This window comes from Catharus ustulatus, unplaced genomic scaffold, assembly GCF_009819885.2.
Source record: "Catharus ustulatus isolate bCatUst1 unplaced genomic scaffold, bCatUst1.pri.v2 scaffold_108_arrow_ctg1, whole genome shotgun sequence".
Classification (NCBI taxonomy): Eukaryota; Metazoa; Chordata; class Aves; order Passeriformes; family Turdidae; genus Catharus; species Catharus ustulatus.
Genome location: NW_024879455.1, coordinates 37,038 through 63,691, shown reverse-complemented (window position 1 = coordinate 63,691; position 26,654 = coordinate 37,038). Strand labels below are relative to the sequence as shown.

Genomic DNA, 26,654 nt, shown 5'->3' with positions numbered 1-26,654 from the left:
TGTGCCCTGGAGCCTTCTCCCATTCCCTAAGTCACACTATAAATTCCCTCAGGTTAAACCTTTTGTTTTCTTTAGTGTTATCTTTACAGGATCCCACACCAGGACTAGGAAGCTCTGTGATTCTCACTCCCCATATGCTGTGTGAGGGTGATGGCCACATCCTCTTCACCCTGTAAAGCAAAGAAGTGCCATCCTATGTCCTTCCTAGTGAAAGTGAGCAATAGATGCAATAGATGTGAAGATGGCAACAGATAAAAGACAGCTTGGAAAACACAAGGTCCCTGGCCAACTGAGTTCCTTAGAGGCTGAGGAACCCAGAGAAATGTGGACTGGAAGTCTGGAGAGAGGTATTCAGAGTTTAATATCTTTGAGGAGAAGTGGAGGCTGAGAAACGCTGTAGTCACCGACGTGTGTGCCACTCCTGAGCACACACTGAGCACTAAGGACCTCTCAGGAATGCTGGGGGGAAATGATGCTCACAGCACCACACAGCCCATCAGTGTGGACTTTTTCTCCCTGATAATATCCTGACATGTCTCAAAGAGAAGCGAACAACCAAAATTCCTTGGAGATGCATTAACTGGGGACTGGATTGAAGAGAGAGACCCAAATCAGTGGTTGCTAGAAGATATTTTTGGAATAGGCTCTAAAACAAGAAGCCTAAAACAAGTATTTGACATGAGTTACACTTAAGAGTAGGGGTTTCACTTGTGGGCTGAAGGCATGAGCAAAAAACTGCATTGTTGGACCAAAACTCTGCAATGTGGGGCCTCTTCCAAAAGAGCACCAAGCACATTTAATTCCCTGTGTGGGCAGTTTGTAGTTGAAACCAATTATATTACATATGGGCTCTTCTATAGACATGAGGTTTGTCAAGCAGTTGGCACTAGAGATCACAGGCACATGAAAATACATTATTCAAGTAATTAAGATCTGTATTTTCACAAATTTTCACCTTTTTTTCAGATACTGTAAAATATGCTTACATATGCTTCCACCCAAAAAGTGTCTTACTTTTGAAAGAATCTGACTTTATAGCCCACTATTTTTAATCTAGTACTTCTAACTAGTAATTATAACTATGAGGTATAAAAAAATTATACACATTGGAAAATTATACATAAAAGACAAACCAATATTTTTTCTCTAATGCTACTTCTCCCTTTTAAGAGCAGTAGTCATCACTAGGAGAAAGTTTATAATTTAAGCAATAAATGCTCAGCTCTCTCCCACAATAGCTACTAAAAAATTCAGTGATCTCTGGTTAATACATTGATATTTTAATATACTATTTAATTTTGTAGAGAAAACCTGTATTATTTGTATTCTGTTGGACCCCAAGTACAATTAAGTTACTCTTTTATGATATATTTCACCATTAGCATTTTCAAACACCAATAAAATGGAGACATATAACAAAGGAACTTTTTCTAATTACTCCTTTAGATATCAGAACATATTTAGTTTGAGTTGAGAGTATATGCTAGAGGCAAGTGTGGCCTGTTAAGAATTGTTTCTGTGTTCCAAAAATAATTAGCTGTATTCTTTTGATACTAACCCAGAAATAAGGAGAAACAACATTAAATTAATGAAGCTATACCAGCATGGCATGAAGTAGAACACAGCTGCATTTTAAAAGAGATTTTCTCTGAAGTCATAATTTGAAGGGGAAATAGGAAAAACCAACTGCAACAAAAAATATTAGTATCCTGCATGGCATTTCTGTCACATCTGAAACTCAGATTGATTTGACCAAGAAATGAGCACCAGCATTCGGGGATGCTAAATAGCAGCTGTGTCAGGATGGCTCAGGGAGAGGCTTGGAACATCCTTACTTGACTGGATGTGTTGTCACAGCAATTTGAACTGATGGCAGTTTTGAAATCTGAACAAAACTTTGTACCTTGACACTACCTGGAAAGTCAACATGCAGTCAGAGCAGCTTCATCCAACACTCACAACTGCTCAGATTAAATTGGTTCCCATCCATTACCTTCTATCCTCTAGGTCATCCCCTAACATTATGTTCAAAAAATAAGGTCAGTGGTGAGTAGGGGTATTTCTTAAAGGAAGCTGATGTCCCAGAACTCTCAGATGGCACCATGGAGACAGTGTTAGTGATCTAGCACAGCTAGGCAGGATGCTGGTGCATCCATTAACCTCATGGGCTGCATGCTTATATGCCTTAAGATCTGTCTCATCCATTTCCTTTCTTTTCTTCCTTCTCTTTTTTGTTTCCATCTGTCTCCAGGTACTGAAAAACACACATTTGCTCAGGGGAAAAAAAACCAAACCAAAACAAAAAACCCAACCCAAACAAGCAACCAAAAGCCCCAAACACTTTGCTTTTGAGGCAGGAATGAAATATCTAATATCTAATGAATGATCACTGCATCCTGAAGGTTCAATTTTGTCCCTAAATTTTATATTATATAAAATATTATTCCAAAGTATGAGGCTATGAAGAAGAATTTAACCCAAATAATAATTTAACCTTAGGAGGTCACAAGCTGACAATTCAACCTCCATGGCCTGAGAATCTCCTTTCCTTTTAGGGGGAGAATGGAGGAGCAGAAAAGGAAATAGTGCCATAATTAAACATACTGACTAGCCACTGTATCCAAGAGAACATATATTATGATTAAATTCAATGTTTAATTCTCCATTGCACAAAGCAGACTCCACAGAAAGAGAGAAAATGCCATTTCCTATGAGCTGAAACAGCCGTTACAACGAAGAACCCTTCTGAAGTTAAGGAACAGCATCACCCAGTAATGAAAAAATGTGGCAGAGGGAGAATGCACCTGATGAGAGCTAGGCATATCTCTCCTGGAATGACATGGAACTGTTTCCAGAGGAGTGCAGACACAAGACCACAGAGTCATCCCTTTAAGACTGAGGTTGCATTGACTCCCTGAGAAAAAAGCACATTTCCTTTTTATCTTTTGATTTCGTCTGTTCTGTTTTTGTTTGTTCTAGACCCTGTTCATTGCAGTCCCTTGGAGTTTTTGACTCTGTGGCACCAGTTTATGTATCTCCTGCCTGCTGGGGTTGGAAGAGGCTCACCTGGTTCTCCTCAGCACACACCTGAGTGATGACACACACAGTTAGACGTGGCTACATGTTTTGACAGCTGTGCTGCTTGCAGGCACAGCTTCCCAGCACAGACATGCATGGCTTCATTTTCATGAGGTGGCTGCAGCTTCCAGGCCCTTAAATCACACTGGGTATTGTGGTTTTATCTTATCTATCACTCTACATGTCTACAAGTATCCACTGACTCTGACATACACTTCTAGCAGCCCAGACAACCCTATTCTATTGAACAAGATGTCAGCAGATAAGAACCCATGCTCCAGTGATGTCATTTGGTAATTTAACAACATTAAATATGGGTCAGGGTCTGACCCCATCGCCATTTTAGTACACACTTTATTATTTTGTTTTCAATCAACAAGTCAGACTGAGGATAATGGGGATGTGCTGTGCCATAATTCATTGCAATGGCTTAAGCATATGCTCATAAAATGGGAGCTTGTTGTCTGACACAATTATGTCAGACTTAGCATGGCTAGCAAAAGCAGATTTAGTACAAACTATCAGCTGCTGAACTCTACAATCTTCTAATACAACTATTCTGAAAGACAGAGTCAAATAATAGCTGATGATAAATAAACTCATGGGATTTTCTCCCACATGTCTGTGTGAATAAATCTGTATTGCTTTGTCCAGTATATCATTTTCCCTATCTCTGACAGCCTCTAATTTGGAAGGGGAATCCTCTCCTGGCCCAGCTCACCTTCCCGGCTCCCTCTACACAACACGGTGGAGGCTCTGGGCCTCTGGGGCCGGGACTATGACCATGTGAAGAAAGGTCCATCCAGGCTGGAGAGGCTGCCCAGGGTGAGACAGTGCAGCCACGCTGGTTGAGAGGCTCCCTGGGACACTGTCCTGAGGGGCAGAGGAGTCCAGGGAGGCTGGACATTCTGCAAGGAGCAATCCCTGAAGGTGCAGGCAGGAACAGGCCATGCTCGTGTGCCCAAAGACGAGCTGGTGAGAAGCGGAGCAGCTAAGCAGGAAGCTTTTGCTGGGACTCAAGGAAACACAGAATTTGCAGCTTTGGAAGAGGGCAGCACTGCTGGACGACAGCAAGGACGAATTTGGGGCATGCAGGAGAAAGACAGAAAGGCAGAGGCCCAGCTGGAACTGAATTTGGCCAATGCCAAAGGGAGGAGAGAAACTGCTTTTACAAATACATCAGCAACACCAGGAGGAACGAGAACAATCTTAATTTTTATTAAATGCAGGGAGAAACATTGGCACAAGGGGTGAGGAAATCCCTGAGGTACTGATGCCTTCTGTGGGTGTCCCGAGCTCGTGGTTGCCTGCAGCAACCTTTGGCCTTCCCTCAGCAGGGACAGAAAGAAAACTACAGCCAAGCAAAAAGCATCCAAGGGAATAACAACAGCAATGAAAAGCATGCAAGCAGAGCCTAAGCAGTTCCTATACTAAAGGGAGGTGAAGAATTCTTGGCATCCCATTAACTTCTTCTTGAGAGTCTTCCCTCCAGTCTTCTCTGCATGTCTCTTCCTGGGATGCTTATCTCTCGGATTCATAGACACGCCGGATGCGTTTAATCCACGACAACTCAGACTTCTTCAACTGGGAAGCACCATGGACACTGTCAGCACAGGGGCAACTCTCGGAGGAGCTCCCTGCCCAGTTTGCTCCACATCCTGTGCCTCCTGGTTATCCTTCCTCCCACTCTGTGGCAGATTTACACAGAACCTGTAAAAAACAGAAAGGGAAAATAGGGATACAAAGAGAAGGCAGCTGGTGATGGAGGCTGTGGGCACCAGGCTGCCTGTGCTCTGCTCTTCCCTGTCTGGGAAGCAGCCGCTGCAGGAGTGTGGGAAGAGCCATTTCCAGGGCTGCAAACCAATGCAGTGTGCACGGTCAGTGGGGAGCAAAAGGCTTCTGGGCATCACATCCCAGAGGTCCCTGCTCCCGGTCCGTATGCAGGGAGCTCTGGCCAGGGAGGGGCTGCAAGCAGGTGCCAGCACCTCTCCTGCTCGGGTGGGGGTGGTCAGCAGAGCCTAAGGGAGATGGGGAGCCCCAAGAGGGATGGCAACGGCTAGAGTAGCTGGAAATGAGCGCGGGATGGAAAAAGGCAACTGGAGAGGATGGGAGTGAGTTCTTCACCAGCCAATGTGGGGACAGAGTGGGGAAAAGTCGGGCAGAGCCATCAGCAGACCAGAGTGTTCTGAAAACACACAGGTATGGCTTGTGAGCACATACATTTTGGGAGTGCACTGGAGCCCCAGGACATCCATCCCAGCGCTGCCATGGGAAGGGCTGGTTGGGCTGGGAGCTCCTGGCTCAGGAGCTCAGGACCCCCTTCCCAGGGCTCCCCCAAACACGATGTGTTTGAAACAACAGCCAGGGCAGTCCTGGGCACTGGCAGCACCTGCGTGGCTGCGGGGCTCCAGGAGGAGTTTCTGTGCACAGCAAAGACTCTTGGTGGCACAAGCAGGGGCATGGGCAGGCAGGCAGTTACCTTCTCAGGCAGAGGGTCCTGCTGTGGCAGCGTTGGCAGTCAGGTTCACGAGGTCGGGAGCGCTTCTGGGGGTGGAAAATGGGAGATTTGTAAACATTGGCTTTCCTGTAATATTCAGCCATAAGAGGAGAGGGAGAAAACTCTCATTGCTGTGTGGCTGAAGGCAGGAGAGCAAAGCAAAGCTGGGGAGAGTGGGGACAGAAGGCAGGACCGAGCTTCCCCAGGCAAGCTGAACCCTGCTGAGCCAGGCACTGTGGAAGCTGCCACAACCTCCAGGCTTGGAAAAACATCTCCCATGGTACCAGCATGTGCAGGGGCATCTGCAGGGGCACCTGGGGCTCATCACCTGGGCACTCCAGCTACGAGACAGACAGCTGTGTGTCAAACAAGACACTGGCTTACCTGGAAGACACACTTCACTATCAGATAAACGAAGATGAGAAAACAGCAAAGCCACAGAGATGATGACGTACACCACAACCTCCAGATTCTGCAGTGAGGAAAGGAAGGAAGATGACATTGGTCAGAGGATTGATCCTTCCATTCTCCTTGGCCCAGAAGGACACAGGCAGCGGTGCCCAGCAGCTCTCCTACCTTCCTTGGCAGTTTCTTGCCTTTCCCCAAAGCCATGTGGATGATCATGTTCTCCTGCTGAGGACACTGGTCCATGGCATCAGAGGCTTCCTGGTTCTCTTGCCTCTCACGGAGCACATTTACTAGCAGCCTGGTCTTTGAGACCATCTTGGCACAGGCCTGCTTTCAGCTGGGGCAGGCTGCAGTCCATCTTCAGGGTTCGCTCCACGTGGGCCATGAACGTTTGCAGCCCTTTGTCCAGCTCCAGAAGCTGCTGGTGAAGATCAAGCGCGGTTTCCAAGAGTTCTCCTGGAACCAGCGCAACGTCTGGACTGCGGGGGCTCCAAGGTTTATTGAGGGGCACGGAGCCTTTCTCCTCTGTGGTGTCAGGGGAGATCAGGGGGTGCCTGCCTAGAGAGGATTGCTCCTCTTCAGCCAAGGCCTCTCCCCAGCTGCTGGCAGCAGGGCGGCTCTGAACCGACGGGTCAGAGAGAAAATCCAGGTTCCTCTTTAGACCCTGGTCAGCTCTGGGCTTTGGCTCCACTTTGACTCCCGACCTCCAAACCTGGTACAAAAGCTGCTTATGTCCAACCCAATTCCGCCTGTCGTCCCTCTTGTGCCGTTTGTGTCTCCTGATGTAGTTCCTCCTGGGAGCTGGATCTTCCTCCTCATCTCTGCGTTGTCCAGTGACAGAGGCACCGTAAGCACGGTGTAATCCACCACCTACATCCGAGGGGTTTAATCGGTGTCGGTTTAAATGTGACTGCATCTCCTGTTGATCCCAGCTTGAGGGTGTCTTTTCCAACACGTCCTTCAGCCGGGGAGGCTGGCGCTGGTATGGGAGAAGGCTTTTTGCAGTCTGGATGCTTTTGGACGTGTGCAGTTTCTTCATGTGCAGCTTCTTCTTGAGCTGGGTCCTCACGTCATCAACACTTGGTATGCCTGTGTTCTCCAAGAGATGCTGAGGGGGATAGGAATTGCTTCTGGAATTGTCCAGGCTGCTGACATCATCCTCAGCACTTGGGGTCAGGCAATCACAAGTGTTGCAGTTCTGTCATCTCCCAGTGAAGGCTCCTTGGGCTTGAGGTTCAACATTGGGCTGGTGCTCAGCGTTCTGGGCTGTTCCATGTCCAGTGTTTCTCCCCGTGTCTGTACCAGACTTCTTTGAGCTGGAGAACACCAAGAGAGCAGGTCAGCGGCTGAGCACAAACACAGGCTCAGAAGTTACCCCGAGCTGCAGGAGCTCGTCTCAGGGCCAGGCAGGGCGAGAGCAGAGTGGGAGATGTGTTGTGGAGGGGAGAAGAGCCCTTCAATCCATCCCATTATGCCATTATGCCCTTTTCCCTACACCTTTGCACTGGGGATCCCAGGGAGCCGTTCCTACTCCAGACAGTATGTGACACACAAGATCTGGACAATCAGCAGGAACTTTCCAACCCCAGGTGTTTTGTCCAAGTCCTGTACTCCAAGAGGAGATCAGGACCCCCCAAGTTGTGGCAGTGCTGCAGCATGTCCCCAGGCTCAAGAGAAGTGGCAGATTTGAGCTCCCCCCAGCCCCTCCGGACACCAACCGCACTGCGGGGCGCTGGTGCTGCACAGCTTCTTGCAGGGGAACAGGATGCTCCTGCACGGGCTCTCGGTGAAGGGACTCTCCTTGCACAGGCAGCAGGCCACTTCCCTGGGCACTTGGCTAAAGACAAGAGGAGATTATTGCAGGAATACCCAGCCCGTGGCTCCCAGACCAGCTCAGGGAGCACACGGATACCACGCATGGGACTTGTGCTCCATTGTGTGCCACAGCTCTGGAAAAGTCCCCTCACTCCGAATGCAAAACATTCCAAAGGGGATTGAATCCTGCAATGTGGAACTGCTCCCAAAATACCACGTGGCACAGAAATGCACCCGCCTGCCATTCAAACTCCCCTGTGAGAAACCTGCAGCAAGTCACCCAAAAGGTGAAACTACGCCTCTGAGCTGCTGAGTATTTGCAGGCTGCCAGGAAGAAGCAGCCACTCTTGAGCTTACTGGATTCTTCTGCTGTGTGGCACAGGGTTTTGTTTCCCCAGCAGAGCCCTTGTCCCAGCACTCGGGGCCTGCTGGCACCTGGGGCTCTGTCCCACACACTCACAGGGTTTCCAAGCTCAACGTGGTCTGCAGGAGCAGCAGCAGCGTCTGCGGAGTCACTTGGGTGGCACTCAGGTCTCTGCAAGCATTGGAAAGACCTCATTAAATTCTCCAGTGACCTTGCCACACCTCTGATCTGAGAGCAAGCCCAGGGCCCTGGTGATCGTGGTGCTCTTGGCAGAGGCATCCACTTGTGCCTGCTCAAGAGAAGCCATTGCAGAGCCCAGCTTCTCTCTGCCTTGCCCTGCTCTGTACCAGGCCATTGTTGGAATCAGGAGCGAGGTCCTGCAGCTCTTGTGGCACACAGATGCCACCAGAAAGGATTGTGCCTCTCCTGACCCTCCTGCTACCTACCACTGAGGGCAGCTCCAGTCCCTGAAGGAGGCAGGAGCCTGGAGCTGCTGGCACGAGTGCTCCAGCAGGAGTGCACTTTATTCCCAGAGCCCTGTGGCCACTCCACGGCCCCAGCCCTGGATGGGCTCTCATCCCTGAAAGTTTGGTCTCCCAGTTCCTGGCTTGCTTTCCAGCTGGGGACACACAAGCAACCGCTGGACCTTTGCCTTGCTCTGCTGGAGCCAGGGGTAGCTGTGTCTCCAGCAGACTAGGCTGGGCAAGAGGAAGATTTGCTGCTGCACCTCCCCTGCTTTCTGAGAACAGGGCGCTCGAGAGAGACACAGATCTCTGTGGATCTGCTCCAAAGCAGCCAACACTTACAGAGACATCACCGAGGGCAGCTTGAAGAAGGCAGCGTCAGCAATGACAGCCAGCGGGTTGTGGCTGAGGATCCTGAGGAACAAGAGAGCTCTGTCAGGGCTGATGGCAGGGACGGGAGCTGGGTGTGCCGGGCACGTGGCGATGGCCTGGCCGGTGTCAAGGAAGCCGTGCAGGAGATGAGCAGGGCAGGGGAAAGGGCCCTTCCAGCTGCACGCTCCTGCTGCTCCCTGGCTGACATCCACAGGCACAGTCAGGGCTTTCCAGAGGGCACAGCTGCTCTTGCCTACTGACCCTGCAGAGAGCCTGCAGAGACTCGCCCTGCCATGCCTTTCTTTAGCCCTGGGGCCACTTACACCTCCTGGAGAAACTGCATCCCGTGCCAGGCCTGGAAAGTGCCGCTGCGGATCTGCGTGAGGCCATTCCCAGAGAGGTTTCTGGGGAAAGAGGAGGTCACACAAAGGAATGGGGGCCTGTCCTACGGGAAGAGGGAGCAAGCAGCATCTCTTGGGAGGAAAGGTGCAAATCCAGGATGGAAGAGGGAGGAAACTGCTGCTTTCTCAGTGTTTGTAGCCTGAGCAGGAGGGGGAAGTGAAGGGCACAAGTGCTGACGCTATTTCTGTGCCAGGGTGCAGCCAAGGCTGCAAGAACTGGCTGCTCTGATGGCTCCTCTCTGTGTGGATAACCCTGCTGGGATCTGTCCCCTTGGTGTGGCTGGGCAGCCATCACCATTGACCTCTGCAGCTAAGCTGGGCTCTGAGCAGGGCAGGTTTAGGGACAAGAACAGGAGCATTTTCCAACACAGGAAAGGCGCCCATTGCAAAGACTGCACTGAAAACACCAGAAAGCAACTTGATCACTCACAGAAACTTCAGGAAAGGCAGTGGCTCAAAAGCCCGTTCCTCAATGGTCAGGATCTCATTGCAGGACAAATCCCTGTTGCAGTTAGAACACCAAAAATGTCACTTCCATTTGCCCTGTCGCTTTCCCTTGCCTCTGCAGCCTTGATCCCAGCAGGGACAAAGGCCACGTGCCCACGGCTGTGGCGGGGCTGGGCAGCAGGGCCCCAGGGAGGGGCAGGCAGGAGCCCCTGGCCCTGGGCAGGGCACGGTGCTTACAGGTGCTTCAGCAGGAACAGCCCCTCCAGGGAATGGCTCTTCACTGCCAGCAGCTCATTGTCCCTGAGCACTCTGCAAGGGGACACAACGGGGACATTGTGACAGCGGCCACTGGCCAGCAGCAAATGGCACTGTCATGGGAAAATCTCCTGCAGCAGCTTGACTGAAGCATCTCTTGGGGCCACTGCAGGCATCGTCCCCACTCCTGGCCAGAGCAGGCATTTGCTCCTGGCCGGCTGAAGCTGCCACAGCTTGATCCCTGGGCAAACAGACACAGGGACAGTGCCCTGGGCTGCAAGAGATGCAGCTCATGGCATTTCCTGCCATGCTGGGAAGCCCTGGTGATTCACACCCCTCCCTGCACAGCAGCAGAGCTCTGAATCCCTCTGGAAACCGTGGGGGCCAGGCTGCTGCTGCAACCCAAGAGTAAAGGACGGAAAATACCCAAACTCCTGCCATTTGCAATGCTGCAGGCGCTTACAAGGTCTCGGTCCATGGGTACTCCTTCCAGGTGTATTTTCCAATAGTAGCAATGGAGTTGCCAGTGAAATCGCTGCAAAGAAAGCAAAGACCCCGGCCCCTCTCAGGAAAACCCACGCGGGCTTTGCCTGCAGAAGGCCCAGCGTGCCCAGCCTGGCTTCACCCTCCTGCTGAGCTCAGGCCCCCAAACCCCCCCAGTCTCTGCCCAGGGAGTCCCCCGGGTGTCCCCCATGGGGTTTGCAGCACCAGGAGCCAAGCAGGGGCAGCTGCAGGGCTCTGTGGGGCAGAGGGACTCACAGCACGTGAGGGCGTGGTGGCGGCTGGCCGGGGGCAACGGTGGCCAGGCCGGAGTGCCGGCAGTCCAGCTGCCCAGGCTGTGGGCAGTGGCAGGGCTCTGGGCAGAGCTCCTTGGCCACTCCTGGCGAGGGGGGGCCGCTGCCAGCAGCAGGGCCAGCAGGAGCAGAGCACGCACGAGAACGTGTCACCCAGGTCCATGGCGAGCATGACTGGCTGCAGTCACCTGGAACGCAGAGCTGAGGTGCAGCTGTGGCAGCTGCTGTGTCACAGTGGTGCTGCCAATGTCACAGTGGTCCCTCTCATGTCGCTGCAGCAACGCTCGTGTCACCGTGGTAGTGGGTGACATCAGAGCTTGCAGCAAACGGGCCCTCAGGCGATGCTGTCACCAAATGACTCTGTCTCAGAGCCATCAATCCATGGAATCATGGAATGGATTGCCTTGGAAGGGGCCTTAAGGATGAGCCAGTCCCACCCCTGCCATGGGCAGGAACACCTTCCACTGTCCCAGCTTGCTCCAAGGCCTGTCCAGCCTGGCCTTGGACCTTGCAGGGATCCAGGGGCAGCCTCTGCTGCTCTGGGCGTTCTGTGCCAGGCCACCCGCCCTCACAGGGAAGAATTTCTCCAGAACACACGATCTAACCCTGCTCTCTGTCACTGTGAAGCCATTCCTATTTTTATTTGGTTTGTGGGCCAGGTTTTAGTATGGGCCTACAAGTCTTGTTGAAATTTCTTTTGCTTCAGTTATCCTGCTCTGATCTTATGGTAATAAATGTAATTAATATGCCCAAGTTCTGTGTTGTGTCCGTGAGTGATGAGGGAGGGATCCCTCCCTCTCTCTCTGCAAGCTCATGAGCCTTTCGCTGTCTTTTCTCTGCACTGTCCCCTCACGCAGGGCAGTGACAGCGCCTTTGGTGGTGTGACATGTTACGCAGTGATTTGTGTCATAACCAGGAAGGCCTTGTTGGAATGGGAAACCACGTTGCAGCTGAAGCAGGGCCCTGGAAGGGAAGCCCAAGTGCTGAGCAGTGGGGAGGTGACTGATGGTGCCAGGTGAGGCTCGTTGTAGCTGCACCACCAGTCCAGGCCAGCTGTTGGGCACAGGCAGACACAAGGGCACAGACAATTCCAAGGGGAGCAACAGCTGTGGGAATGCACGTCTGAATCTGGGGAAGAACCCAAAGATTTGATGCACCAGAGGGATCAGGAAGACATGTCCAACCTGGATAAAGCAGGAGACAGACAGTTTCCTCCTCCAAGAGTTGGGCTTTGTCCTTATCGGCCGCCACGATAAGAATCCAGCCGTGGTTCCCACTTTTCAGTGAGCCACAGCCAGAATATGGCACATGGGGACCCAGAGGGAGCTCGTGCAGTTCTTGAGCTGCTGGCAGTGCCAGAGCCAGGCAGTGGCACTGGGGCTGGCAAAGGTAACGGAGAAATGGAAACAGGTCCCTGCTCGGGGCAGCAGGGGAATCCTCTCCTGGCCCAGCTCACCTTCCCGGCTCCCTCTACACAACACGGTGGAGGCTCTGGGCCTCTGGGGCCGGGACTATGACCATGTGAAGAAAGGTCCATCCAGGCTGGAGAGGCTGCCCAGGGTGAGACAGTGCAGCCACGCTGGTTGAGAGGCTCCCTGGGACACTGTCCTGAGGGGCAGAGGAGTCCAGGGAGGCTGGACATTCTGCAAGGAGCAATCCCTGAAGGTGCAGGCAGGAACAGGCCATGCTTGTGTGCCCAAAGACGAGCTGGTGAGGAAACGGAGCAGCTAAGCAGGAAGCTTTTGCTGGGACTCAAGGAAAACACAGAATTTGCAGCTTTGGAAGAAGGGCAGCACTGCTGGATGACAGCAAGGACGAATTTGGGGCATGCAGGGAGAAAGACAGAAAGGCAGAGGCCCAGCTGGGACTGAATTTGGTCAATGCCACAAGGGAGGAGAGAAACTGCTTTTACAAATACATCAGCAACACCAGGAGGAACGAGAACAATCTTAATTTTTATTAAATGCAGGGAGAAACATTGGCACAAGGGGTGAGGAAATCCCTGAGGTACTGATGCCTTCTCTGGGTGTCCCGAGCTCGTGGTTGCCTGCAGCAACCTTTGGCCTTCCCTCAGCAGGGACAGAAAGAAAACTACAGCCAAGCAAAAAGCATCCAAGGGAATAACAACAGCCAATGAAACAGCATGCAAGCAGAGCCTAAGCAGTTCCTATACTAAATGGGGAGGTGAAGAATTCTTGGCATCCCATTAACTTCTTCTTGAGAGTCTTCCTCGTGAGTTCTTCTCTGCATGTCTCTTCCTGGGATGCTTATCTCTCGGATTCATACACACGCCTGATGCGTTGAATCCACGACAATTCAGACTTCTTCAACTGGGAAGCACCATGGACACTGTCAGTACAGGGGCAACTCTCGGAGGAGCTCCCTGCCCAGTTCTGCTCCACATCCTGTGCCTCCTGCTTATCCTTCCTCTCTCGCTGTGGCAGATTTACACAGAACCTGTAAAAAACAGAAAGGGAAAATAGGGATACAAAGAGAAGGCAGCTGGTGATGGAGGCTGTGGGCACCAGGGCTGCCTGTGCTCTGCTCTTCCCTGTCTGGGAAGCAGCCGCTGCAGGAGTGGGGAAGAGCCATTTCCAGGGCTGCAAACCAATGCAGTGTGCACGGTCAGTGGGGAGCAAAAGGCTTCTGGGCATCACATCCCCAGAGGTCCCTGCTCCCGGTCCGTATGCAGGGAGCTCTGGCCAGGGAGGGCTGCAGCAGGTGCCAGCACCTCTCCCTGCTCGGGTGGGGTGTGTCAGCAGAGCCTAAGGGAGATGGGGAGCCCCAACAGGGATGGCAACGGCTAGAGTAGCTGGAAATGAGCGCGGGATGGAAAAGGCAACTGGAGAGGATGGGAGTGAGTTCTTCACCAGCCAATGTGGGGACAGAGTGGGGAAAAGTCGGGCAGAGCCATCAGCAGACCAGAGTGTTCTGAAAACACACAGGTATGGCTTGTGAGCACATACATTTGGGAGTGCACTGGAGCCCAGGACATCCATCCCAGCGCTGCCATGGGAAGGGCTGGTTGGGCTGGGAGCTCCTGGCTCAGGAGCTCAGGACCCCCTTCCCAGGGCTCCCCCAAACACGATGTGTTTGAAACACAGCCAGGGCAGTCCTGGGCACTGGCAGCACCTGCGTGGCTGCGGGGCTCCAGGAGGAGTTTCTGTGCACAGCAAAGACTCTTGGTGGCACAGCAGGGGCATGGGCAGGCAGCAGTTACCTTCTCAGGCAGAGGGTCCTGCTGTGGCAGCGTTGGCAGTCAGGTTCACGAGGTCGGGAGCGCTTCTGGGGGTGGAAAATGGGAGATTTGTAAACATTGGCTTTCCTGTAATATTCAGCCAAAGAGGAGAGGGAGAAAACTCTCATTGCTGTGTGGCTGAAGGCAGGAGAGCAAAGCAAAGCTGGGGAGAGTGGGGACAGAAGGCAGGACCAGCTTCCCCCAGGCAAGCTGAACCCTGCTGAGCCAGGCACTGTGGAAGCTGCCACAACCTCCAGGCTTGGAAAAACATCTCCCATGGTACCAGCATGTGCAGGGGCATCTGCAGGGGCACCTGGGGCTCATCACCTGGGCACTCCAGCTACGAGACAGACAGCTGTGTGTCAAACAAGACACTGGCTTACCTGGAAGACACACTTCACTATCAGATAAACGAAGATGAAGAAAAACAGCAAAGCCACAGAGATGATGACGTACACCACAACCTCCAGATTCTGCAGTGAGGAAAGGAAGGAAGATGACATTGGTCAGAGGATTGATCCTTCCATTCTCCTTGGCCCAGAAGGACACAGGCAGCGGTGCCCAGCAGCTCTCCTACCTTCCTTGGCAGTTTCTTGCCTTTCCCCAAAGCCATGTGGATGATCATGTTCTCCTGCTGAGGACACTGGTCCATGGCATCAGAGGCTTCCTGGTTCTCTTGCCTCTCACGGAGCACATTTACTAGCAGCCTGGTCTTTGAGACCATCTTGGCACAGGCCTGCTTCAGCTGGGGCAGGCTGCAGTCCATCTTCAGGGTTCGCTCCACGTGGGCCATGAACGTTTGCAGCCCTTTGTCCGGCTCCAGAAGCTGCTGGTGAAGATCAAGCGCGGTTTCCAAGAGTTCTCCTGGAACCAGCGCAACGTCTGGACTGCGGGGGCTCCAAGGTTTATTGAGGGGCACGGAGCCTTTCTCCTCTGTGCTGTCAGGGGAGATCAGGGGGTGCCTGCCTAGAGAGGATTGCTCCTCTTCAGCCAAGGCCTCTCCCCAGCTGCTGGCAGCAGGGCGGCTCTGAACCGACGGGTCAGAGAGAAAATCCAGGTTCCTCTTTAGACCCTGGTCAGCTCTGGGCTTTGGCTCCACTTTGACTCCCGACCTCCAAACCTGGTACAAAAGCTGCTTATGTCCAACCCAATTCCGGCTGTCGTCCCTCTTGTGCCGTTTGTGTCTCCTGATGTAGTTCCTCCTGGGAGCTGGATCTTCCTCCTCATCTCTGCGTTGTCCAGTGACAGAGGCACCGTAAGCACGGTGTAATCCACCACCTACATCCGAGGGGTTTAATCGGTGTCGGTTTAAATGTGACTGCATCTCCTGTTGATCCCAGCTTGAGGGTGTCTTTTCCAACACGTCCTTCAGCCGGGGAGGCTGGCGCTGGTATGGGAGAAGGCTTTTTGCAGTCTGGATGCTTTTGGACGTGTGCAGTTTCTTCATGTGCAGCTTCTTCTTGAGCTGGGTCCTCACGTCATCAACACTTGGTATGCCTGTGTTCTCCAAGAGATGCTGAGGGGGATAGGAATTGCTTCTGGAATTGTCCAGGCTGCTGACATCATCCTCAGCACTTGGGGTCAAGGCAATCACAAGTGTTGCAGTTCTGTCATCTCCCAGTGAAGGCTCCTTGGGCTTGAGGTTCAACATTGGGCTGGTGCTCAGCGTTCTGGGCTGTTCCATGTCCAGTGTTTCTCCCCGTGTCTGTACCAGACTTCTTTGAGCTGGAGAACACCAAGAGAGCAGGTCAGCGGCTGAGCACAAACACAGGCTCAGAAGTTACCCCGAGCTGCAGGAGCTCGTCTCAGGGCCAGGCAGGGCGAGAGCAGAGTGGGAGATGTGTTGTGGAGGGGAGAAGAGCCCTTCAATCCATCCCATTATGCCATTATGCCCTTTTCCCTACACCTTTGCACTGGGGATCCCAGGGAGCCGTTCCTACTCCAGACAGTATGTGACACACAAGATCTGGACAATCAGCAGGAACTTTCCAACCCCAGGTGTTTTGTCCAAGTCCTGTACTCCAAGAGGAGATCAGGACCCCCCAAGTTGTGGCAGTGCTGCAGCATGTCCCCAGGCTCAAGAGAAGTGGCAGATTTGAGCTCCCCCCAGCCCCTCCGGACACCAACCGCACTGCGGGGCGCTGGTGCTGCACAGCTTCTTGCAGGGGAACAGGATGCTCCTGCACGGGCTCTCGGTGAAGGGACTCTCCTTGCACAGGCAGCAGGCCACTTCCCTGGGCACTTGGCTAAAGACAAGAGGAGATTATTGCAGGAATACCCAGCCCGTGGCTCCCAGACCAGCTCAGGGAGCACACGGATACCACGCATGGGACTTGTGCTCCATTGTGTGCCACAGCTCTGGAAAAGTCCCCTCACTCCGAATGCAAAACATTCCAAAGGGGATTGAATCCTGCAATGTGGAACTGCTCCCAAAATACCACGTGGCACAGAAATGCACCCGCCTGCCATTCAAACTCCCCTGTGAGAAACCTGCAGCAAGTCACCCAAAAGGTGAAACTACGCCTCTGAGCTGCTGAGTATTTGCAGGCTGCCAGGAAGAAGCAGCCACTCTTGAGCTTACTGGGATTCTTCTGCCTGTGTGGCACAGGGTTTTGTTTCCCCAGCAGAGCCCTTGTCCCAGCACTCGGGGCCTGCTGGCACCTGGGGCTCTGTCCCACACACTCACAGGGTTTCCAAGCTCAACGTGGTCTGCAGGAGCAGCAGCAGCGTCTGCGGAGTCACTTGGGTGGCACTCAGGTCTCTGCAAGCATTGGAAAGACCTCATTAAATTCTCCAGTGACCTTGCCACACCTCTGATCTGAGAGCAAGCCCAGGGCCCTGGTGATCGTGGTGCTCTTGGCAGAGGCATCCACTTGTGCCTGCTCAAAGAGAAGCCATTGCAGAGCCCAGCTTCTCTCTGCCTTGCCCTGCTCTGTACCAGGCCATTGTTGGAATCAGGAGCGAGGTCCTGCAGCTCTTGTGGCACACAGATGCCACCAGAAAGGATTGTGCCTCTCCTGACCCTCCTGCTGCCTACCACTGAGGGCAGCTCCAGTCCCTGAAGGAGGCAGGAGCCTGGAGCTGCTGGCACGAGTGCTCCAGCAGGAGTGCACTTTATTCCCAGAGCCCTGTGGCCACTCCACGGCCCCAGCCCTGGATGGGCTCTCATCCCTGAAAGTTTGTCTCCCAGTTCCTGGCTTGCTTTCCAGCTGGGGACACACAAGCACCGCTGGACCTTTGCCTTGCTCTGCTGGAGCCAGGGGTAGCTGTGTCTCCAGCAGACTAGGCTGGGCAAGAGGAAGATTTGCTGCTGCACCTCCCCTGCTTTCCTGAGAACAGGGCGCTCGAGAGAGACACAGATCTCTGTGGATCTGCTCCAAAGCAGCCAACACTTACAGAGACATCACCGAGGGCAGCTTGAAGAAGGCAGCGTCAGCAATGACAGCCAGCGGGTTGTGGCTGAGGATCCTGAGGAACAAGAGAGCTCTGTCAGGGCTGATGGCAGGGACGGGAGCTGGGTGTGCCGGGCACGTGGCGATGGCCTGGCCGGTGTCAAGGAAGCCGTGCAGGAGATGAGCAGGGCAGGGGAAAGGGCCCTTCCAGCTGCACGCTCCTGCTGCTCCCTGGCTGACATCCACAGGCACAGTCAGGGCTTTCCAGAGGGCACAGCTGCTCTTGCCTACTGACCCTGCAGAGAGCCTGCAGAGACTCGCCCTGCCATGCCTTTCTTTAGCCCTGGGGCCACTTACACCTCCTGGAGAAACTGCATCCCGTGCCAGGCCTGGAAAGTGCCGCTGCGGATCTGCGTGAGGCCATTCCCAGAGAGGTTTCTGGGGAAAGAGGAGGTCACACAAAGGAATGGGGCCTGTCCTACGGGAAGAGGGAGCAAGCAGCATCTCTTGGGAGGAAAGGTGCAAATCCAGGATGGAAGAGGGAGGAAACTGCTGCTTTCTCAGTGTTTGTAGCCTGAGCAGGAGGGGAAGTGAAGGGCACAAGTGCTGACGCTATTTCTGTGCCAGGGTGCAGCCAAGGCTGCAAGAACTGGCTGCTCTGATGGCTCCTCTCTGTGTGGATAACCCTGCTGGGATCTGTCCCCTTGGTGTGGCTGGGCAGCCATCACCATTGACCTCTGCAGCTAAGCTGGGCTCTGAGCAGGGCAGGTTTAGGGACAAGAACAGGAGCATTTTCCAACACAGGAAAGGCGCCCATTGCAAAGACTGCACTGAAAACACCAGAAAGCAACTTGATCACTCACAGAAACTTCAGGAAAGGCAGTGGCTCAAAAGCCCGTTCCTCAATGGTCAGGATCTCATTGCAGGACAAATCCCTGTTGCAGTTAGAACACCAAAAATGTCACTTCCATTTGCCCTGTCGCTTTCCCTTGCCTCTGCAGCCTTGATCCCAGCAGGGACAAAGGCCACGTGCCCACGGCTGTGGCGGGGCTGGGCAGCAGGGCCCCAGGGAGGGGCAGGCAGGAGCCCCTGGCCCTGGGCAGGGCACGGTGCTTACAGGTGCTTCAGCAGGAACAGCCCCTCCAGGGAATGGCTCTTCACTGCCAGCAGCTCATTGTCCCTGAGCACTCTGCAAGGGGACACAACGGGGACATTGTGACAGCGGCCACTGGCCAGCAGCAAATGGCACTGTCATGGGAAAATCTCCTGCAGCAGCTTGACTGAAGCATCTCTTGGGGCCACTGCAGGCATCGTCCCCACTCCTGGCCAGAGCAGGCATTTGCTCCTGGCCGGCTGAAGCTGCCACAGCTTGATCCCTGGGCAAACAGACACAGGGACAGTGCCCTGGGCTGCAAGAGATGCAGCTCATGGCATTTCCTGCCATGCTGGGAAGCCCTGGTGATTCACACCCCTCCCTGCACAGCAGCAGAGCTCTGAATCCCTCTGGAAACCGTGGGGGCCAGGCTGCTGCTGCAACCCAAGAGTAAAGGACGGAAAATACCCAAACTCCTGCCATTTGCAATGCTGCAGGCGCTTACAAGGTCTCGGTCCATGGGTACTCCTTCCAGGTGTATTTTCCAATAGTAGCAATGGAGTTGCCAGTGAAATCGCTGCAAAGAAAGCAAAGACCCCGGCCCCTCTCAGGAAAACCCACGCGGGCTTTGCCTGCAGAAGGCCCAGCGTGCCCAGCCTGGCTTCACCCTCCTGCTGAGCTCAGGCCCCCAAACCCCCCCAGTCTCTGCCCAGGGAGTCCCCCGGGTGTCCCCCTTGGGGTTTGCAGCACCAGGAGCCAAGCAGGGGCAGCTGCAGGGCTCTGTGGGGCAGAGGGACTCACAGCACGGTGAGGGCGTGGTGGCGGCTGGCCGGGGGCACGGTGGCCAGGCCGGAGTGCCGGCAGTCCAGCTGCCCAGGCTGTGGGCAGTGGCAGGGCTCTGGGCAGAGCTCCTTGGCCACTCCTGGCGAGGGGGCCGCTGCCAGCAGCAGGGCCAGCAGGAGCAGAGCACGCACGAGACGTGTCACCAGGTCCATGGCGAGGCAGGACTGGCTGCAGTCACCTGGAACGCAGAGCTGAGGTGCAGCTGTGGCAGCTGCTGTGTCACAGTGGTGCTGCCAATGTCACAGTGGTCCCTCTCATGTCGCTGCAGCACCATGTCACCGTGGTGCTGGGTGACATCAGAGCTTGCAGCAAACGGGCCCTCAGGCGATGCTGTCACCAAATGACTCTGTCTCAGAGCCATCAATCCATGGAATCATGGAATGGATTGCCTTGGAAGGGGCCTTAAGGATGAGCCAGTCCCACCCCTGCCATGGGCAGGGACACCTTCCACTCTCCCAGTTTGCTCCAAGGCCTGTCCAGCCTGGCCTTGGACACTTGCAGGGATCCAGGGGCAGCCTCTGCTGCTCTGGGCGTTCTGTGCCAGGGCCACCCCGCCCTCACAGGGAAGAATTTCTCCAGAACACACGATCTAACCCTGTTCTCTGTCACTGTGAAGCCATTCCTATTTTTATTTGTTTTGTTTGGCCCGGTTTAGTATGGGCCTACGAATCTTGTTGAAATTTCTTTTGCTTCATGTTACCCTGCTCTGATTTGTTGTTAATAAATGTACTTAATATGTAAAAGTTCTGTGTGTTGTGTCCGTGACGGTGATCAGGGAGGGATCTCTCCCTCTCTCTCTGTAACCTCATGAGCCTTTCGCTGTCTTTTCTCTGCACTGTCCCCTCACACAGGGCAGTGACAGCGCCTTTGGTGGTGTTGAAATAGAGAAATTCAGATTTAATAATTAAATATTTAGAAAGATTTTGATTGAAAAGGGGACTGACAAAACTATAGTGTCAGCTATAACTTATGGTGCTTGCAAAACAGGAAGAGCAGCCAAGCTGCAGGATGAAGTTGGCAGATTAAAATAGAAGAACAAAGACCCACAGGATGAGGGGGTCCCTGGGAAGAAAAAAAAACTGATGCTGAAGTCCGGAAATTGACCAAAGGACTAAGAAGAGAGCATGCGCAGGAATACAAGGTGAAAAGTTCAAACTGGGAGGAAGACTCCTTACTTCATCTAAGACCCCCGAAGACCACCAGAGCGACCCAGAAAGGAATAATGCGCAGTCGCAAAGAGGCGTGAAACTAATTTCCATATGAAGCGGGGATAGGCAATGAATATGTATTAGGCGAATTGTATATTCCTAGTTTGTAGAGAATAAAAGGCTAGGCGCAGGTCGCCAAAGGTGTGCATGCTTTTGGAGGAGCGATCCCCCATGCACCCAGCACTGAATAAATACATACCTACTCTTATAACTTATTTCTGTGAGTTATAGAGTGCTTTCTGCGCATCATTTTGGCGAGCCAGCCAGGAGGATCTCTGTCCGGCTGCAGGAGCGGCTGAGGAGCAGATTCCCTGGCGCGCCCTGGGACTTTCCTGGAGGGACCCTGAACCTCGGCTCGCTCACTGCAGGGACAGACAACGACCTGCTGGCATTGCGGATAAAACGGTATGTATTAAATATCTAGAACAGGACTGCTGGTAAGTCGTGCAGAGATGTCTGACGCACAGCACAGTCCCTTGGGCTTGCAAGCAGCCGGCCGAGGGGGGCCGGAGACAGAGGGAGAGGGATCGATCCCAGCCGATAGCGCGGCCGATGGAGGGGTCTCACTGAGCTAATAGAGCAGCCCGCTAGCGACTCTGGGGGTGGGTCGAGTGAACCCTTGCTTTTGCTGCTATATTGTGTGACTGTTAAGTCCGGACATGTCGAGTTGTGGAGTGTGTCAGTGAGTGAATGAACGATTGAGACATACCTCTGGTATGGTGTGAGTGCGGAGCTCTATCCGCGGTTCCGACCTCGGGCGACTGAGGCGGCCGGAGAAAAGCGAAGCGACTGAGGTCAGCGTGGAGTGAGTGCAAGTGTGGAATTTAAAATCCTGAAGCTAGCGTGGGAAGTTACATTGGGTGCCTGTGATTTAGGGTTGTGTGTGTAGTAAGACAACTGGGAAAGAATAGTAAAACTGTATGAGGAAAAGTTTGGGTGAAAACAAGACAAGATAAAAGGGAGAAGATAATGGGAACTGGACAAAGTAGAGAAATCCCTAGGGCTAGTCCATTAGGCTGTATTATTGCACATTGGAAAGACCTTTCTGGACAAGGAGGCACAGAAAGCAAAAGAGACCTTATTAAATTCTGTAAAAACTGGTGGCCTTTGTACAAACTGGATGAGGGAGTGAAGTGGCCACCCGGTGGAACTTTGGACTATGACACACTATTACAGCTCATGCTGTTTCTCAGGAGAGAAGGGAAGTGGACAGAGGTAGCTTATGCAGATATGTTTTTCTCTCTTAGAAATCACCCCGAATGGCAGAGGGATTGTGGGCTCAGGGCTCCATCTGACCCTCTGGTATTGGCCTTAGAAAAGGAGAATAAGACTAAGAGAGGAAAACTTAAGCGGTGTTGTTCAGCGTGTAGCATAGGACAAAGATGCACAAAATCTGAAAAGGTTTACCAGACTGTGGCCCAGGAACAAGATCTGGCAGATGATTTGCTCAGGTCTCCCCACATAAGACAAGGAGGGGATGAGGATGAGGATGCAGACTCAGAGGCACCAACAGCCCCAGTCCATTCGTCCCCTCCAATCGCACACCGGACTAGACAACAGAAACCCATAATACAGGCACCTCTGCGAGAGGCAGTGGGACCAGAGGGAGAAAGGATATTGGTTAAATCTCCCTTCTCCTCAATTGACTTGGAGGCATGGGAAAAGGTTGCTAAAAATTACCGAAGTGATCCAGTTAACACTGCTAACCATCTGCGATATATAATAAAACAACATAATCCAGATTGGAACGATATACAGTTATTATTGGATGCACTGACTGAGACAGAAAGACAATTAATTATAAAAACGGCAGGGGATTTGGCAGAAGATTTTTATAGAATCCAACAATTGGATGTTAAAGAATATTTCCCACTCCAAAATCCACAGTGGGACCCAAACAGATCAGCAGAATTGAAAAAGTTGGAAAGCTATCAGGAGTGGATTGCAAAGGGGATGGAAAAGGCCATTCCCAAAACTATAAATTGGTCAGCATTGTATGAAATTAAGCAAAGGCCCTCTGAGTCACCAACCGAATTCCTCGATCGATTAAGGGATGCAATGCGCCGCCATACACCACTGGATCCTGGGTCTGACATAGGGATACAGCAGCTAGTCAGTTTATTCCTGGGGCAATCTACGGGTGACATAAGGCGTAAACTTCAAAAGATACGGGGGGCAGAAGGGAGGAATTTAGAGACTCTGGTGGATGAGGCATGGAGAGTTTTTAGTAACAGAGAAGAAGGAAAGAGGGGGCTGGTAGCTGTCGTAAGTGAGAGGGAGAGAGGAAGACGTGGACGGGGACCACCTAGACAAGGCCCATCCCGGCTGGGCAGAGACCAGTGTGCGATCTGTAAGAAATATGGCCACTGGAAAGATAAGTGCCCAGAACGAAGACGTGGTGGCCCTCAGGAAAAGGGAAAAATAATTGCACATGTGAATGAAGACTGAGGAGGACCGGTAGATCGCACCCCAGGAGATCCACTGGTTATAAAATTGAGGCTGGGGGAAAAGGGAAAGAGGTGGAATTTCTGGTTGACACAGGGGCAACATATTCAGCTTTAAATAAAACTTTGACACCTGTGGGAGAGGATTATGCTACGGTAATAGGAGCAACTGGCCAACCTGAAAAAGCATATTTTTGTAAACCATTAAAATATAGGCTTGGAAAGCAATGGGGTATTCATAAATTTCTATACCTCCCCAGATCCCCAAAACATCTTTTGGGGAGAGACCTGTTAGAACAATTACAAGTAACTATTAAATTTAAAAATGGGGAGGTTATTCTGGAGGTAAATGATGAACAGTACATAGAGGCATTAAGTTTAATGTTAACAGCATGTTCAAATAGGAGGAAGAAATTAGTGAAGAAATAATGAATCAAGTGTTCCCTGGAGTGTGGGCTTCTAATGTGCCAGGGAGGGCGAAAAATGCACCTCCTATAGTAATTAAATTAAAGGAAGGAAAACAACCAGTTAGAATTAAACAGTATCCCTTGAAAAGGGAGGACAGGGAAGGAATTAGCCCGATAGTTGAAAACTTTTTACAATTAGGGTTGTTAAAAGAATGTCAATCTGAGTTTAATACTCCCATCTTACCGGTCCGAAAACCTGATGGGTCATATCGAATAGTACAGGATCTAAGGGCAGTTAACAAAATCACTGAAGATCTGTATCCTGTGGTAGCAAATCCATACACTTTGCTAACGTGCCTAACACCAGAGCTAACTTGGTTTACAGTTTTAGACTTGAAAGATGCCTTCTTTTGCCTCCCTCTCCATGAGGACAGCCAGAAAATCTTTGCATTTGAATGGGAAAACCCTAAAAGTGGACGCAAATCCCAGCTCACATGGACGGTGTTGCCTCAGGGATTTAAAAACTCTCCTACCCTGTTTGGGGAACAACTTGCCAAAGACCTGGAATCCTGGGAGGCTCCCCCAGAAGAAGGAAAGCTACTGCAGTATGTGGATGATATCCTCATAGCCACCCAGACAAAAGAGGCATGTGCAGCCTGGACGGTAAGCCTCCTAAACTTTCTAGGACTTCAGGGATACAGGGTATCAAAGAAAAAGGCCCAGGTAGTGAAGCAAAAGGTAATCTATCTGGGTTATGAAATTAGTGCGGGACAACGGACTCTAGGGCAAGATCGCAAGGAAGCGATCTGCCAAGTCCCGAAACCTCAGACAGTAAAGGAACTCCGAACATTCTTAGGTATGACAGGATGGTGTAGGCTGTGGATACACAGCTATGGGTTACTTGTAAAACCTCTGTATGCACTCATTACGAACGGGAACAGAGAACTCCAGTGGACAAAAGAAACCACGCGGGCCTTTCACCAGCTGAAAAAGGCTCTAATGTCAGCTCCGGCTCTCGGACTCCCAGATGTGAGTAAACCATTCTTTCTGTTTTCCCATGAGAAACAGGGAATTGCCCTGGGGATACTGGCCCAGGATCTAGGTCCATACCGGAGAGCTGTTGCTTACTTCTCTAAGCAACTGGATGCAACAGCCAAGGGATGGCCAGGATGCCTCAGAGCCGTTGCAGCAGTGGTGCTGAATATTCAAGAGGCACGCAAATTCACCTTGGGCCAGAAAATTACTGTGTTAGTGTCTCACACAGTGTCTGCAGTCCTGGAAGTGAAGGGTGGGCACTGGCTTTCCCCACAAAGGTTCCTGAAATACCAAGCCATCATGGTAGAACAAGATGATGTAGAGATAATTGTGACTAATATTATCAACCCAGCTTCTTTTCTTAGTGGAAATCAAGGAGATCCAGTACACCACGACTGCCTGGAGACCATCGAAGCCACCTATTCTAGCCGCCCAGATCTGAAGGACACCCCTTTGGATGACACAGAAACCTGGTTCACTGATGGGAGCAGCTACGTCGTCAGTGGAAAGAGACATGCTGGGTATGCAGTTACCACCTGCAAAGAAGTAATAGAGTCTGGACCCTTGCCAACAGGTACCTCTGCACAAAAGGCTGAAATAATTGCTTTAACCCGCGCCCTAGAGATTGCAAAGGGAAAGAAAATAAATATTTATACAGACTCAAGATATGCATTTGGAGTTGTACATGCACATGGAGCCATCTGGAAAGAGAGGGGACTGTTAAACTCACAAGGGAAAAATATCAAACATGCACAGGAAATACTGCGACTACTGGAAGCAGTTCAGCTACCTGAGCAGGCAGCAATTATGCACATTAAGGCACACCAGAAAGTGAGCTCAGAATTGGAGGAAGGAAACGAGCTGGCGGACAGAGAGGCAAAAGAAGCAGCAAGAGGTGAGGTGACAATTGAAGGAGTTTTAATTCCAGATGGACAGGTCTCCCTTGAAGGTAAGCCAGTATACACCAAAAAGGATAGAGAACTAATTAAGGATCAAGGAGGAACCTATAACCAAGAGGGATGGGCTGTTACTGCAGAAGGGACAATAGTCATCCCTTCTCACCTGTTATGGTCATTAGTAAGGGAAGAGCACCAGAAAACACACTGGGGAGTAGATGCCCTGTATAATTATCTAATTGAAAAGATTGCTGCCAGAGGTTTATACTCTACTGTAGTTCAGGTAACCCGGCAGTGCGACATTTGCCTCCAAACCAAACCCAAGAATACCCCCAAACCAAAACTTGGTCAAATTGGAAAAGGCCATGGGCCTGGACAACAGTGGCAAATTGACTTTTCAGAACTCCCAAGAAAAGGGGGGTATCGATATTTGCTGGTGTTAACAGATACCTTTTCAGGGTGGCCAGAGGCTTTCCCCACCAGAACTGCCAAAGCCCAGGAGGTAACCAAGGTATTGTTACAAGAGATAATCCCACGCTTCGGAGTTCCAGCCACAATATCTTCAGATAGAGGGCCACACTTTATTTCAAAAATAGTACAACAAATCAGTCATCACTTGGGCATAGACTGGGAGCTCCATACTCCATATCATCCCCAGTCAAGTGGCCAAGTTGAAAAAATGAATCATTTAATTAAGCAACAAATTGTGAGATTAGGACAAGAAACTAATTTACCTTGGCCTCAGTCTCTCCCACTGGCATTGCTGCGGATCCGAACCAAGCCTAGAGCCAAAGAAAAACTAAGTCCCTTTGAAATGCTTTATGGGAGACCATATGGAGTGCAAAAGGGATTGTCTACCCAGTGGGGGAAGAGAGGCTGACTGACTGTATGATAGCCTTAAGTAAGCAACTCAGAAAAATTGAGAAACATGTGGCTGGAACTCGGGGCAGAGGGCTGGATGGACCAGTGCATGACATACAACCTGGAGATTATGTGTATGTTAAGTCTCTTACAGAGAAAACTTTGGAGCCACAGTGGGAAGGACCATTCCAGGTGCTCCTCACCACCTTCACTGCAGTTAAGATCAAGGAACAGAGTGCCTGGATTCACCACTCTCGAGTGAAAAAGGCTCCAGAAGCCCCTTGGAAAGTAACATCGGGTGACAATGAACTGAAATTAAAACTTACTCGAGCAAAATGAATA

The 26,654-nt window shown here is 51.8% G+C and overlaps 2 protein-coding genes and 1 long non-coding RNA gene across 4 annotated transcripts; all 3 read right to left on the bottom strand.

The window, feature by feature from the left end:
* Window positions 1-4,770: 4,770 nt before the first annotated feature.
* LOC117011321 lies at window positions 4,771-5,997 on the bottom strand. The gene is made up of 3 exons (XR_004420928.1): window positions 5,960-5,997; window positions 5,558-5,622; window positions 4,771-4,788 (listed from the first exon to the last, which is right to left on the bottom strand). It is a non-coding gene; the product is annotated as an uncharacterized LOC117011321 (long non-coding RNA).
* Window positions 5,998-7,156: 1,159 nt separating this feature from the next.
* On the bottom strand, window positions 7,157-11,058 carry LOC117011322. Its single transcript, XM_033086672.1, has 5 exons — window positions 10,866-11,058; window positions 8,969-9,443; window positions 8,259-8,333; window positions 7,702-7,820; window positions 7,157-7,299 (listed from the first exon to the last, which is right to left on the bottom strand). The coding sequence occupies exons 1-5, from the start codon at window positions 11,056-11,058 to the stop codon at window positions 7,157-7,159; spliced, it is 1,005 nt and encodes a 334-aa protein (XP_032942563.1).
* A 1,828-nt stretch (window positions 11,059-12,886) lies between these two features.
* Window positions 12,887-18,629, bottom strand: LOC117011324 (leucine-rich repeat-containing protein 37A3-like). 2 transcript variants are annotated; one of them, XM_033086673.1, is made up of 7 exons: window positions 17,530-18,629; window positions 16,820-16,894; window positions 16,261-16,379; window positions 14,711-15,858; window positions 14,517-14,606; window positions 14,116-14,180; window positions 12,887-13,352 (listed from the first exon to the last, which is right to left on the bottom strand). In XM_033086673.1, the coding sequence occupies exons 1-7, from the start codon at window positions 18,027-18,029 to the stop codon at window positions 13,163-13,165; spliced, it is 2,187 nt and encodes a 728-aa protein (XP_032942564.1). In that variant the 5' UTR covers window positions 18,030-18,629; the 3' UTR covers window positions 12,887-13,162. The 2 variants fall into 2 exon arrangements, with proteins under 2 accessions (XP_032942564.1, XP_032942565.1); XM_033086674.1 differs by lacking the exon at window positions 14,116-14,180 and having other exon boundaries at window positions 13,222-13,352.
* Between the last annotated feature and the right edge of the window lie 8,025 nt (window positions 18,630-26,654).